At 44.6% G+C, this 15,083-nt stretch overlaps 1 protein-coding gene across 2 annotated transcripts; it reads right to left on the bottom strand.

Moving 5' to 3' along the window:
• Positions 1 to 1,462: 1,462 nt before the first annotated feature.
• On the bottom strand, positions 1,463 to 14,554 carry LOC140581477 (uncharacterized). 2 transcript variants are annotated; one of them, XM_072704258.1, is made up of 23 exons: positions 14,304 to 14,554; positions 13,943 to 14,203; positions 13,518 to 13,778; positions 13,175 to 13,435; positions 12,834 to 13,088; positions 12,321 to 12,581; positions 11,959 to 12,219; positions 11,539 to 11,799; positions 11,192 to 11,452; positions 10,851 to 11,105; positions 10,431 to 10,691; positions 7,978 to 8,238; positions 7,617 to 7,877; positions 7,192 to 7,452; positions 6,849 to 7,109; positions 6,508 to 6,762; positions 6,128 to 6,388; positions 4,897 to 5,157; positions 3,783 to 4,043; positions 3,348 to 3,638; positions 2,819 to 3,055; positions 2,573 to 2,638; positions 1,463 to 2,429 (listed from the first exon to the last, which is right to left on the bottom strand). In XM_072704258.1, the coding sequence occupies exons 1-23, from the start codon at positions 14,506 to 14,508 to the stop codon at positions 2,155 to 2,157; spliced, it is 5,754 nt and encodes a 1,917-aa protein (XP_072560359.1). In that variant the 5' UTR covers positions 14,509 to 14,554; the 3' UTR covers positions 1,463 to 2,154. The 2 variants fall into 2 exon arrangements, with proteins under 2 accessions (XP_072560359.1, XP_072560360.1); XM_072704259.1 differs by lacking the exon at positions 10,851 to 11,105.
• Between the last annotated feature and the right edge of the window lie 529 nt (positions 14,555 to 15,083).

Below are 15,083 nucleotides of genomic sequence, written 5' to 3'. Positions count from 1 at the left end.
TCAGTTTTACTTGGGATTTCCAGAGCAAGAATAGTGTGGTTCAGTAGAGAGCACTATTGTCTCACTTGTTCAGGGCTGGGGGTTTCATCACTCATTTCATACTATAGTTGGACTGATTGTTTAAATGTGGCCTGTCGTTCAGGAATGTACGGTCTCAGCATCCCATCGAGTAGTTATCCCTTTTTAAACGCGTTTGCATGTGTGTGCACACTTGTCTCGAATTGAAAATCTCACTCCAGCCAGCTGACCAAAGTTGACAACCCTGTACGTGTGTCCGACGCAGTCGTCATTCCTTAACTAAAATGACCGGGATTTCGCTTTTCTTCGCGTGGCGTTCGGTTTTTGCGGTCAGAATACCGTGTTTGCATATTTTGCGTTGTTTTGAAGTCTCTCCGGGTAATGCCCCGCTGTCGTTTTTTGCAAAGAAAATGCATCACCCTATTTATAATAATCTAAACATTTCTGTTGATTATTCAACTTTTCCCCCCAGTTTTTGATGTTTTTACGTGTTTCGCACCGGTCCTTCGATTTGTCTTCGCTTGGTTATCAACGAGATAAATGCTCGACCTGACAAATGTGGCGCTACAGCTCAGTAAGTATTTTGAAATAAATTAGAAAATGGCGAAAAGTCGATTAAAATTCTAAAAGTCCTACTCGAAATCCGCCCCTGAATTATAAACGAGCCATTAGATTTTACGTCCTCGGTGCAAAACGAAAAAAGAGGTAAGGTTTTCACCTCGCAAGTTTTAAATTAGTATTGTTTCCACGTTTTACGGAAACTTAAGGGAAATAACAGACATGCCCATTTGAGCCGCTATAGTTTGAACCGTAGCTCAAAAACGGCGCGCAAAACTCCCGGTAGGTCACTTTATTCTCTCACATCTCCGTCGAAAAATGCATTTTAATTTCAAATATGAAGCAGAAACGGCGATAATTTCCCGGGTCGTACGACATACTGAGGTAAGGCATATAATTTATCCATTTGGAATGTTTAGTTTTTATGAATTATTGAAACTGTTATTTTGTGTGGGAAAAGGCCATCGGGGGATGTTAAAAGGACCAAATATTATTATTCGTTCTTACTCATTTTTCTTTGCTGAGGTATTAAGAATTAAGATTATTTAAAAATCATGGACCAAACCCTTGTTGTGTGTACTATGGCCTAACACTAACAGGATTGGGGACGATACACAGCTCTTAGCCGTGGTCCTAACAGAGCATGGTGTCCGTTGCAGGTAATAATTAGTAGAAATGCTCAAATATACCAGTAACCAACTCACAGAAACAGGTCTTAGAACCACTAACCTAAAACTAAACTTTTTTCAAGTGTGCCAGAGTCTGATAAAAATGCTCCCCCCCAGCTCCCCTGTGAGCTGTAAATTATACGTGATCAGTGGGTAGATGATGGATCGATGGATTGATGGATGCATGAGATATTTAATAATAAACCTAAAATGTTGAATCCTTAAAACACTTTTTATGGTTAACCGGTTATTTCCTCATTTTTCTCATACGTTGTTTACCTTAAGTGATACAACACTATTTTTTGGTTTATACCATTATTTAGTTCAAAACACAACTTAAACATTTCAACTGCAATTGAGACATGAAACTGGGAAAGATCATCAATGCCAGTGAAAAACAATAGTGTGTCTGACACCCATCAGCTGAGTCATTACCTCTACCCTTATTTTGATCTGATCTCTTTAGTCTCTGAATCACTCATGGCAGTTTGAGACTGTACTTCAACCAAGGGGGTAAAGATGAATGAATAAAATTAAACAAGAAATGAAACATGGTCAAATTGCACTTCACCTAAATATGTAATTTAAACCTAATTTAAACAATGGAAGTAAGAATACATTTTATATAGTGTTTGTTTATTTTTGTAATCTTGGAAGTTTGTTGGTTTGATTTATTTTAAATTAGCAATTGTTCTTCATCACACTCCACCACATTTAAATCAAAGAAGTGTCCAAGATGGTTTGGTTTTCAATTTAAACATTAATTGCTACATGATTTTCAAGAAAAGTTGTTATTTCCTAAGACTTGCTTGCATTAGGTGCTTTTATCTAATGCTATGAAGCTGCTCTTTACAGTTGACATTTTTTATTTGTCCCCACGTTGACTAGTCTGACATGCTGAAACAAACCCTTAGATCTGAACTCCAGTTTTTACACAGATTGGTGTAGAATAGGGGCTTGTGCTTATTGATTTTTTGGCATACACAGAGATGCAGTATCTGGTGGCAGGTTTCAGGTCTGTCACTGTAGAGTTAAAACCATATACAGACAGCTCTACAGAATGCTGTTTACTGGACTGCTGTCTGACCACAAGGCTGTAGCTAGTAGCACCCTCTACTGAATTCCATTCTGCATACAGGGAATTGCTAGTGACATTTCCAATCTTCAGCACTGGAATAGATACATCTGATGGGGAAAAGAAAAAAGTTTTTAGGAATGAGTTGGGAGTACAGTTCATTGCATTCATTATGATTTTTTTCAGTATAAATTAATTACATTTCATTACAATGCATGGTCTTATTAAACATAGAATAGGCCTTTGCTGTTACCTGTCTCATCTTCATAAAAAGAATTTGTCCCTTTCAGCCCTCTTCGAATACGGTACTGTGTTATATCTGTTAGAACGGAAATCTGAGTTAGATGAAATCTGCACATCAGAGGATGATGCTGAAAATGAAATGGTGAGATTTATGATGGGGGTTGGGGTGGTGATCAAAGATGTTAGTATTTTTAAAACATATCTTAAATTGAGTTGTTTTTTTTTTTTGCCTTTTAATCTGTATTGTCCTTCTTACCTTGGATGTTCGTACTGGGATTGCTCTGACCAGCGGCGTTGATGGCCGTCATCTCAATCGCACTACGATTGGCACCTGTCACGTTGCACTGCAGCTGAACTGTGTTACACACTAACAACAGCGCTGCACCTTTTAGCTCATACACAGCGTACTCTGTGGCCAGTACTGACGCTTTCCAGGAGAGCATGGCTGATCCATTTTTGATGCTGTATGTGATTCCCAGTGGGGGACAGGGGGCTGAAAGAACACCACAAAACTGTAAACTTAATTGTTCCCTAAATTATTTCACCTTATAATCACTATTGAATGCATTTTAGATATATACTCCGTTGTCCTGAGGCAAGTTTTTTGGCTGCTGCATAGTTTTTTGTAGAAGCAAGTTTGTAAACTTCCAGCATACTCCAAAATGTGTTTTTGGGTATTTCTGTTACAAAGTGCAGCAGCTCCCAGTTTTGTGTGAACCCTTTGCTAGTTTTGTCTAATCAGTCTCTCTACATTTACTCATAATTGGCACATTTTGTCCCAGTACCTGTTGTCCCATTGACCGCCGTTGAGGGGGTGCTGGTTCCTGCCAAGTTCCTGCTCTGCACTGTCACTGTGTAACGGGAGTTGCAGGACAGGGGGAACTCAAATACTCTGCCATTTGTCCAATATGATCTCATCACAGAGCTCGTATCTTCGTTGCCCTGCTGGCTACTGCTTGTCTCCGCCAGGTACTCCACCTCACAGCAGACAATTACGCTCCAGGAGACCCTGAGCACCTGCATCCCATTCTGCATGGGGTACAGCCGTGTCCACAGTTCACTGGGGGGGCAAGGGACTGTGAAGGAGAGAGTATTTTAATTGGAGGCATGGCTTTGTTTTGTTTTACAGACCTGTCTCTTTATTTATCTCACTACGCCTTCTACAACAGGTTATTAAAGGTACTATTTGGAATGGGTATGAGTGTGGGTATAATAGCTACCTGCTCCCTTGCTATATGGCTGGCTGAATGAAGACCTGCATACTTGATTGGAGGCCTGCACTGAGAAGTTGTATGTCGACCCACACTGTAGCCCCACCACAGTGCAGAAGGTGTTAGTTGTTTGGCAGCAGAGCGGGTTGTTGTCTGTGCTTTGTGCGCATGCCTGGTATTGCACTGCGGCTGCAACCGGGGCCCAGGTGACATACGCTGTGCTGTTGGCACAGCTGAGGTCTGCTGAGATGGCTGTTGGCTGGCATGGAGCTGGGAACAGAACAGAAAGTTTTGCTTGTTTCTTGTGAATAGTGTGCCGTGTCTCTTCAGATTTTCAAAATGTGTTATTGTTATATCCACTCCTTTGGATTGTTCCACCTTCCTGTTGAGGGTTAACAGACCTGCTACTCAGAGGGACTCAAAATGCAATGCACACAGCGCCAGAAAAAAGTGTGTCTGCTTCCTGATTTCTTCTTCTTCTTGCGTACTTGTCACACTTAATTGTTTCAGATCGTCACACAAAATTAGTATAACTTGCAACTGAGGTGAGTATTTCCAGGAGTGGTTGGTCTACAAAAATTCCTCCAAGAATACACCAATGACTCATCCTGGAAGTCATACTACCATCCATGGAACTGTAGGCCTTGCTTGCCTCAAATAAAGTTAATGTTCATGTTTCCACCATTAGAAAGAGACTGGACAAGAATGTAATTCTTGGGTGAGTTGCAAGAGGAACATAACAGGCTTTTGCCAAAAAACACCATGATCATTCCCTTGATGAAGCCTTTTGAAGTAATATTTTGTGGACCGATGAGACAAAAGTGGAAATTTTTGGAAGACATGGGTCCTGTCACATCTAACATAAATCTAACACAGTATTCCACAATAAGAAAATCATATCAACAGTCAAACATGATGGTGTAGGGATGCTGTTCAGCGTCAAGGCCTGGGTGACTTGCTCTCTACCAGAAAATCTGAAGGTCAATTGAATTATGCAGCAAGACAATGATCCAAAGTACAAGAGCAAGTCCACCTTCACCTTTCAAGGACTGTCCAACCCTGCTGTCTCAAAAAAAGTACTTTGCTTTGGGTGAAATCATCTGCTAAATAAATAATACAATACCTGTCTGGATGTTGAAAGTGCTGCTGGCTGGGCTTCGACACTGTAAGTTAGATCCAGTGACGTAAAAAGTGTAGAGTGCACTGCAGCGCAAGCTTGGCACAGTGCAGGTGGTGTTGGAGGTGGAACAAGTGGCATTATCTCCTCTAGTGCCCAGTGCTGTCACCACATAGGTTTGTGCTCCAGTTGCTCGGCCCCATGTAACCCAAACAGAGTTAGTCATGCAGTCTAGGTTACGTGTAACATTCTGAGGTGCGCATGGTGCTGCAGGAAAAGAAAACATGAAGCAGAAAAATCTGTGGTCTCATTTGGAACATTGAGTAACTATCACAACAGGTGCATTTATGTCATGTGCAACTGCTCTGACCGTCTGAAAGCTACCACATAGGATTGGCTCCCAGGGTAACTATGCTTGATACCTGACAAATCCTTGATGAATCCTAAAGAAACTGAACTAGGAGGGGGGCACTCAGGGACTTCCTACGAAATGGAAATCACTGTAGCAGTGTGAACATGGTGAACTGCTTACATGTCCGTACATATATACCTTATGCATCTGTCCCATTGAATCCTTAGGTAAAAAGCCTAAAATCCTTCAGGAAAATTGCTGATAAAACTATGGCCAGTATTTCACAAAGCCAAGGAATGCTGGGTTTTTTTTTTGAAGGGACTGGTTAATTTTCAAAAATAAACAATAGTGTAGCACTGGTGAGATCTGCACGTCCCAGTATACCTCATGAACACATGTATATAACCCCGAGTATGTCATTGTAAATAGCCCTTGTATTGTTCTTATTGTAGTAGTTATGGCTAAGACTGTTTTCTGAATGTGGCGTGTATGTTTGACCATGTCTTATGCATACCCTGTCCGATCCTCACATGTCCTCTGCTTAAATCTCCCACCTGTGTGTACCTTACAGTTCAGCGTCTGACCACCTTGTGTTTTCGCTGTTGTATTTGGGTTCGGTGCTCGTTGGCTGCCTGTTATAGTCCTGTTAAGGACTACAATAAAAGGGCATTGTTCTCCCCTAAATAAGCTTCCTCATCATTCGCTCTGTTGCCGTGATGCCTCGGTCGGCCAGTCATCACAATACAATTTCAATATATTTTCAAAATACCCCCGATGTTTTACTGATCTATGAAATTTTTGTACAACATAAACTAGTTCCATGGATACAATAAGGCTGGGGACCTCTACATTAACTACCTGAAGTGCTTCTATGTGGAAGCCTACCTGTAACTATGTAAGAGGCAGGGCTGGCAAGACTGACGCAGCGCACCCCAGTCGCAGTGGCTTGCACAGTGTAGTTCTGGCCACATCGAAGGTCCACAAGGTCACAGGTGCCATTTCTCGATCTGCACCAAGTCTGATAGCCCTGGGATGATGAGGCCTGGATGACAACGTCAACCACACCATTCCCCATCACCCATGACAATGAGGCCACATTGTTGGTGCAATTCAGGGTACTATTCACAATCACAGGTGGGCATGGAGCTGGAAAACATAAATATATCATTCCCTACCATGCTGAAGCTATAGTTATTATAAAAGCCATTATGCACCAAAATATTTTCCCCCTAAAAGCCTAGAACCTTATATCCTTGTAACCCTACCAGTTGTCATGGTAGCACTTGTCCACAGAGTGCTGTTGCAGATCCCGTCATCAGCTAGCACAGTTATGTTATAGGTCTGTCCACACTGCAGACCATTCAGCTGACAGGTAGTGCTGTTGGTGAAACACTGGAATGACCTGCTGGCCGCAGCCAACACTGTATAACGACGTGCCCCCAGGCTGGCATCCCAGTATACCATTGCTGTACTGGTATTGCAGGATAGGTTGGTAGCCACGTTCGCTGGACTGCAGGGAACTAGAGAGAATGAGGAGGTAGAGTCAACTCTGTTCCATAAGTCAAGCTTGGGAATTCCCTCGCGGAAGACCTTGACAGAGGCTTACCTGTAGACACAGAAATGGCAGGGCTGCTGGTGCTGTTGCATTGGCTGTCCAGGGCGAGCACACTGATGTTATACTGCTGAGAGCACTGCAGCTGGCTGAAGTAGCAGGAGAGGTTGGCTGTGGTACATGAATTGGAGTAGCCATTTGAGCTCAGAATCCTGGCAGCATAGGTCCTAGCACCACGACTGCTGATCCAGGACACCCGCAGTGTGTTCGATGCACAATCCACGTTCCCTTGGACAAGCTGAGTAACACATGGCACTACGGGAAAAAAGTGTGACTGCTCACATCAGGACCACAATGCAAAAGTGGTAGGGCATACCTTAGCTGAGAGTCAACTCACCAGTGCGTATGGTTTGTGTCACGCTTGGAGGGCTGCGGCAGTCATTACTGGAGGCCGTGACATTTACGGTGTAATTCTGGCCGCAGATCAAACTGCCGATGGTGCAACTGGTATTCCAGGCGCTACAGAATTGCACAGTGCCATCTGCTGATCTGATGCTCACGCTGTAGTTCAGGAGATCTAGGTTTGGATCCCAGCTTACTGTTAGGTTGTTGCTGCCACAGTCAAGGCGGTTCTGGACGTTCGAAGGGGTACATGGACCTACGATGAAGAAGACACATGATTACACTTCAGTATACAAAATCAGTGGGCAGCGGGTTGTCTGCATATCTCCAGAGATTTAATGTAACTGAACTTCACTGTGTTGAAGCACATCTCATACACTCATGGCAGCATCAGGATAAAAGAGACTCGGGTCATCTTACCAGTTTTCAGGGTGAATGGTGTGCTGTTTGGACTTTGACAGCTGGTGTCACTGGCTGATACAGTGCAGTTGTAATTCTGACCACAGAGGAGGCCGCTTAGTTGGCAGCTAGGGGCAGTGTTATTGCAGTTCACTCTGTCTCCAGCCCCTCCCACTGCTAGCACATTATACATCAAACTATTTGTGCTTATATTCCACGTGATCAAGGCTGTGTTGGATGAGCAGTCAATGAATCCTCCCAAGTTAGTAGGAGAACATGGTGCTGTGGGGGAAGAGTATATGGTCGCACTAGGACAACTGTTTTCCCACAACCCCCTTCGTACCCCTAGCCACGCCCTATAGTACCAGGCCCTCACTCTTACCTGCCAATACTGTGACTGTCTGGCTTGAAAGGCTGCTGCAGCTGTTACCCACAGCCGTCACTCCCACGCTGTAGTTCTGACTGCAGCGCAGGCCGGTAATGTTGCAGGTTGTGCTGTTAGAGATGCAGTCCACCCTGTGTCCACTGTTGCTCAGGGCAGTGGCAGTATAATTTCTGGCTCCTTGGCTGGCTGCCCAGCTCAGCATGACTGAGCTCTGCTGGCAGTTTCGCACTGCAGTCAAATTAGTGGGCACACAGGGCACTGTGGACATACCATATGAATACTCAGTCACAGCGTCTCAAACCTGACATAAGGTAGTGATGTTCACATTCCTGGATTGCAATCTATAAAAATGAACATTTATTCAATGTAAGAAAGCGGATCTTTCTGGATGACAGAGATTCTGCTGGGCCTGCTTAAGCAGATGCCACTGACAGACCGCACCACTACACATAAAAGAATCTTCAATCAGCAATGAAACAGGCAAGTCTCACTACTATAAAGTACTATACTATATGGAGTACTATACTATAGACCCTCATATACCAGTGCTACTTGCTTATAATGGACGAGGTCCGCTGGTCTCCGCTGCGCGCCTTTAAGAACATGCAGAAAATGCATCGGATATACCGGACTCGCATATAACAGAATTTCGCTTATAACGGACAAACAATTTGGTCCCCAGGGCCGCTTTTAGCTGTAGTTTTGTTCGGCTATAACGGACATGCAGCTCCGCCGACAAGGCACGTGGCTTGCCGGTGATATCCAGCGCAGATACGTAGTCGGGATTATTAATAGTCACGCATCTGGTCAGGTAAAGTTGGATTACTACATGTACAATATAATAATCTATACCACAAGTGTGTCTGCTGGGGTGTGGCATGAGTAAATGGTGTCCTGTAGTTGTGTTCTGGGCATACAGCAACTCTGTATGTAATGGACTGTTTTGGCAGGTCCCTTAAAGTCCGTTATAACGGGATTTTACTGTATATGAAACATTTGGGACAGGTATAGAGAATCATTCGATCCTTTTACAAGCAATATACTGCCAACCCAGTTTTGCAGAGTCTCTGTTCATTGAGGCAAACAAACCTACGTTATTCATTTTCCAGGGGAAAAGTAACACGAAGTCAGAAAGAAGTCAGACCACAGATCATATATAAATACATTTTCTAACCTCTGTGATCAGAGTGATAAAAATGGCTAGAGAATTTGAAGACGGGTTGACTGTGAAAGTCCAGAAATACCGGCATTTATACGATTCCTTGCTACATTATTATAAAGACTCCTAGATGGCTACAAAATAACATACGTTAGTACTGCAAAACCATATATTCCCGTGTGTGTTTTTGTCAGTGTTGGTATCGTTTAGACTTTTTTGTTAAATTTTTATTTTAAAAAAATATATATATATTTTCATTAAAAATCTAGTTTAGTTTTAGGCGTAGTTTTGCTAGTTTTTATTTTAAAGATGTGAATCTGTTTTGTGGTTGTATATTTTAATTTAATTTAATTTTATTGCTAGGGATAGATGGAAAGTTGTAGGACTTTGCTGGCTACTACAAAATGTCGCAAGATGGTTTTATATTTCTGTGGTTCAAGGTTATTGCACAAGAGACCCAAAGATAACCACATTATTACTTTAGCTGAACAGTATTTAAAAACGGCAACTAGGAGTATTTGACATCTGATTTTATCTTAGTTGGTTTTCGAACCAGTATTTATAGTTGTAGTTTAGTTGTAGTTTTTATTTTTATATCTTATTTTATTTCAGTTCATGGACTTGTTCTCCTTAACGATTATAACCCTGCCTTTCATACTAAGTACATAATGCTAAGAAAATTTTAGTAAAATTCTGATTTATTTTTATAACATCCATACCACACTCCATAAAAGTGATTTTTAAGAGCAACCTTGCCTGGCGCATTGGCACTAGAAGTTGGAACATTCAGGACCGTGGAAGGTGCAGCACTATGTTGCAGCTTTCACATAAAGTATGAATCGACCCGGAGCCACATTTACGGCACAGAGAACAGATAAGAGGGCAGAAGTAACACAACTAGCTAAAATGCTGAGGGCCTTTGTTCTGTTGTTAACAACCACATATGTAAACACAATTTTCCAATATCAAGGTCAGAAAAAATTATTGATGTTATGTCCATTTATCTTGCGATAAGTCGATAACGTAATTATCGTAACAGACCTAGCTATCACCAAAAAACACACTGCAGGATGAGCTCTTGGCTCAAGGTAACAGAAACAGCGATCACAAAGAATCAGAACCTGGCAACAGCCAAAGGCTGGTTAAGCGTTGCTGTTGTGTTTGTCCATTCTCAGGTGCAGTTGTGTTTGGGTGAACCCATACAAGTCAGAAGCCGTATGACATTCTTACCAGACCTCCCATAAACTCTGCCTGAAGAGTGCATGACAGCTTCCTCATTGTAGAAACCTACCTGTAAGTATGTAAGAGGCAGGACTGGCAGCACTGCCACAGCTTGCCCCAGCTACAGAGGCTCGCACAGTGTAGTTCTGGCCACACCGAAGGTCCACCAGGTCACAGGTGCCATTTGTGGACCGGCACCAAGTCTGATGGCCCTGGGATGACGAGGCGTTGACGACAACGTCGACCACAGCGTTCCCCGTCACCCATGACAGTGAGGCCACGTTGGTGGTGCAATTCAGGGTACTGTTTACTATCACAGGTGGGCAAGGAGCTGGAAGGCACAAATATATTCTGGTCATTTTCCTCCTATTCTGAAGTCATAGGTATTATACACGCAATTACTGTTCGTCTTTCATTAACTGTGCATATATATTTTCTCCCTTGATATCAGGCCCCTCTATCTAATATTCTCTCATCTTCATAACCCTACCTGTTGTCATGGTAGCACTTGTCCGCAGAGTGCTGTTGCAGTTACCGTCATCAGCTAGCACAGTTATGTTATAGGTCTGTCCACACTGCAGACCATTCAGCTGACAGGTAGTGCTGCTGGTGAAACACTGGAATGACCTACTGGCCGCAGCCAACACTGTATAACGACGCACCCCCAGGCTGGCATCCCAGGATACCATTGCTGTACTGGTATTGCAGGATAGGTTGGTAGCCACGTTCACTGGGCTGCAGGGAACTGGAGAGAGTGAGGAGGTAGAGTCAACTCTGTTCCTTAAGTCAAGCTTGGGAATTCCCTCGGGGAAGAGCTTGACAGAGGCTTACCTGTAGACACAGAAATGGCAGGGCTGCTGGTGCTGTTGCATTGGCTGTCCAGGGCGAGCACACTGATGTTATACTGCTGGGAGCACTGCAGCTGGCTGAAGGAGCAGGAGAGGTCGGCTGTGGTACATGAATTGGAGTAGCCATTCGAGCCCAGAATCCTGGCAGCATAGGTCCTAGCAACACGAATGCTAATCCAGGACACCAGCAGTGTGTTCGATGCACAATCGATGTTCCCTTGGACAAGCTGAGGAACACATGGCACTTTGGGGAAAAAAAGTGTGTTAGTACTCTGATCAGGACTACAATGCAAAAGTGGTAGGGTCTACCTTAAAAGTGAGTCAACCCACCAGTACGTATGGTTCGTGTCACACTTGGAGGGCTGCGGCAGTAATTATTAGTGGCTGTTACAGTGAAGGCGTAATCCTGGCCACAGGTCAAACTGGTGACACTACAACTGGTATATAAGCTGGTACAGGTCTGCACAATGCCATCCGCTGATCTGACACCAACGTTATAGTTCAGGGGATCTGGATTTGGATCCCAGCTGACTGTCAGGTTGTTGGTACCACAATCAAGGCGGTTCTGGACATTCGTTGGGGTGCAAGGAGCTGTGATGAAGAAGATGAAAAAATAAGACTGTAAATTACCTCAAAGGACAGCAGGCTGTCTGAATATCTTCATGTACTTAAATGAACTCCATTGGGTTGTAGCATGACTTATACTCTAATGACAACATCAAGGTAAGGAAGAACAGCATACCCTCATACCTGTTGGTAGGATGAATGGTGTGCTGTTTGGACTTTGACAGCTAGAATCACTGGCTGATACAGTGAAGTTGTAATTCTGACCACAGAGGAGGCCGCTTAGTTGGCAGCTAGGGGCAGTGCTATTGCAGTTCACTCTGTCTCCAGCCCTCCCGATTGCCAGTACATTGTAAGATAAACTGTTAGGGCTTACATCCCATGTGAGTGAGACTGCATTGGATAAGCATTCAAGTGAGCCTGTGACACGAACAGGAGAACATGGTGCTGTGGGGAAAAAATTATATGGTCATACTAGGAGAACTCTCCTTTCACAACCCCCCTCAAACACCTAGCCACACGCTTCTATGCCTAGCCCTCACTCTTACCTGCCAATACTGTGACTGCCTGGCTTGAAAGGCTGCTGCAGCTGTCACTCACAGCCATCACTCCCACACTGTAGTTCTGACTGCAGCGCAGGCCGGTAATGTTGCAGGTTGTGTTGTTAGAGATGCAGTCCACCCTGTGTCCACTGTTGCTCAGGGCAGTGGCAGTATAATTTCTGGCTCCTTGGCTGGCTGCCCAGCTCAGCATGACTGAGCTCTGCTGGCAGTTTCGCACTGCAGTCACATTAGTGGGCACACAGGGCACTGTGGACATACCATATCAATACTCATTAGGGGCATTGTAAAACTGAAACCATTCACATTGTTATTTGTAAATTCTTCAACAACCCAGATAAGCAAGTGGGTGTCAATGTCCCTGGATCAACTTCTATCAAAACTAAATTACGATTATTATTTGAGCCATTATTGTTTATGTTTCATTTACAGTATGCATAAATATTTCCCCCTTAATATCAGGCCCCTCTATCTAATATTCTCTCATCTTCATAACCCTACCTGTTGTCATGGTAGCACTTGTCCGCAGAGTGCTGTTGCAGTTACCGTCATCAGCTAGCACAGTTATGTTATAGGTCTGTCCACACTGCAGACCATTCAGCTGACAGGTAGTGCTGTTGGTGAAACACTGGAATGACCTGCTGGCCGCAGCCAACACTGTATAACGACGCGCCCCCAGGCTGGCATCCCAGGATACCATTGCTGTACTGGTATTGCAGGATAGGTTGGTAGCCACGTTCACTGGGCTGCAGGGAACTGGAGAGAGAGATAAGGTTGAGTGAACTCTGTTCCTTAAGTCAAGCTTGGGAATTCCCTCGGGGAAGACCTGGACAGAGGCTTACCTGTAGACACAGAAATGGCAGGGCTGCTGGTGCTGTTGCATTGGCTGTCCAGGGCGAGCACACTGATGTTATACTGCTGGGAGCACTGCAGCTGGCTGAAGGAGCAGGAGAGGTTGGCTGTGGTACATGAATTGGAGTAGCCATTCGAGCCCAGAATCCTGGCAGCATAGGTCCTAGCACCACGACTGCTGATCCAGGACATCAGCAGTGTGTTCGATGCACAATCCACGTTCCCTTGGACAAGCTGAGGAACACATGGCACTACGGGAAAAAAGTGTGACTGCTCACATCAGGACCACAATGCAAAAGTGGTAGGGCATACCTTAGCTGAGAGTCAACTCACCAGTGCGTACGGTTTGTGTCACACTTGGAGGGCTGCGGCAGTCATTACTGGAGGCCGTGACATTTAAGGTGTAATTCTGGCCGCAGATCAAACTGCCGATGGTGCAACTGGTATTCCAGGTGCTACAGAATTGCACAGTGCCATCTGCTGATCTGATGCTCACGCTGTAGTTCAGGAGATCTAGGTTTGGATCCCAGCTTACTGTTAGGTTGTTGCTGCCACAGTCAAGGCGGTTCTGGACGTTCGAAGGGGTACATGGAGCTACGATGAAGAAGACACATGATTACACTTCAGTATACAAAATCAGTGGGCAGTGGGTTGTCTGCATATCTCCAGAGATTTAATGTAACTGAACTTCACTGTGTTGAAGCACATCTCATACACTCATGGCAGCATCAGGATAAAGGAGACTCAGGTCATCTTACCAGTTTTCAGGGTGAATGGTGTGCTGTTTGGACTTTGACAGCTGGTGTCACTGGCTGATACAGTGAAGTTGTAATTCTGACCACAGAGGAGGCCGCTTAGTTGGCAGCTAGGGGCAGTGTTATTGCAGTTCACTCTGTCTCCAGCCCCTCCCACTGCTTGCACATTATACATCAAACTATTTGTGCTTATATTCCACGTGATCAAGGCTGTGTTGGATGAGCAGTCAATGAATCCTCCCAAGTTAGTAGGAGAACATGGTGCTGTGGGGGAAGAGTATATGGTCACACTAGGACAACTGTTTTCCCACAACCCCCTTCGTGCCCCTCGCCACGCCCTATAATACCAGGCCCTCACTCTTACCTGCCAATACTGTGACTGTCTGGCTTGAGAGGCTGCTGCAGCTGTCACCCACAGCCGTCACTCCCACGCTGTAGTTCTGACTGCAGCGCAGGCCGACCATGTTGCAGGTTGTGTTGTTAGAGATGCAGTCCACCCTGTGTCCACTGTTGCTCAGGGCAGTGGCAGTATAATTTCTGGCTCCTTGGCTGGCTGCCCAGCTCAGCATGACTGAGCTCTGCTGGCAGTTTCGCACTGCAGTCACATTAGTGGGCACACAGGGCACTGTGGACATACCATATCAATACTCAATCACTGCATTTCAGAATTCACACGAGGAAGTCAGTGTTCCCATTTCTAGATTGCAGTCTAACGAAATGAACATTCATTCAATAAAATAAGTAAAAGTGGACCTTGCTGGATGAGAGAGGTTCTGCTGGACCTGCTTAAGCAGGTGCCACTGACAGAACGCACCACTACACATAAAAGGCAGGTGTTCTGAAGAACATTCAATCAGCAACGAAGCAGGCAAATCTCACTACTTCGGAGTGTGACACGTGGGCTGGGCTTGCTAACAGCCTCTCTTGATGGTCACCACTGTTACACAGAAAGTGTCCCCACAGTGCAGGTGGATGAAGGTGCATCTGCTGTTGTTGGACTGACAAAGGTGTGTGTCTGTCAGTGCCTGTTGCTGTTGCCAGATATGACTTTGCTCCAGACATGGGAGCCCAGATTACAGAACCAATGTTACCCTCATGTACTAGTGTTACCACCACACTGATGGAAGCACAGAGGACTGTCAGG

The sequence above is a fragment of the Paramormyrops kingsleyae genome, chromosome 21 (assembly GCF_048594095.1).
Source record: "Paramormyrops kingsleyae isolate MSU_618 chromosome 21, PKINGS_0.4, whole genome shotgun sequence".
Lineage (NCBI taxonomy): Eukaryota > Metazoa > Chordata > Actinopteri > Osteoglossiformes > Mormyridae > Paramormyrops > Paramormyrops kingsleyae.
This window is presented reverse-complemented; position numbering and strand designations above follow the sequence as displayed.

What these genes read in the sequence shown, in the direction of transcription:
- LOC140581477 (XM_072704258.1), bottom strand. Translation starts at nt 14,508, where the DNA reads ATGCTGAGCTGGGCAGCCAGCCAAGGAGCCAGAAATTATACTGCCACT. An exon ending in ACCATTCACCCTGAAAACTG is followed by an intron (nt 7,453 to 7,616) that starts GTAAGATGACCC and finishes TCTTCATCGTAG; the next exon opens with GTCCATGTACCCCTTCGAAC. An exon ending in GACACAAACCATACGCACTG is followed by an intron (nt 7,110 to 7,191) that starts GTGAGTTGACTC and finishes TTTTTCCCGTAG; the next exon opens with TGCCATGTGTTACTCAGCTT.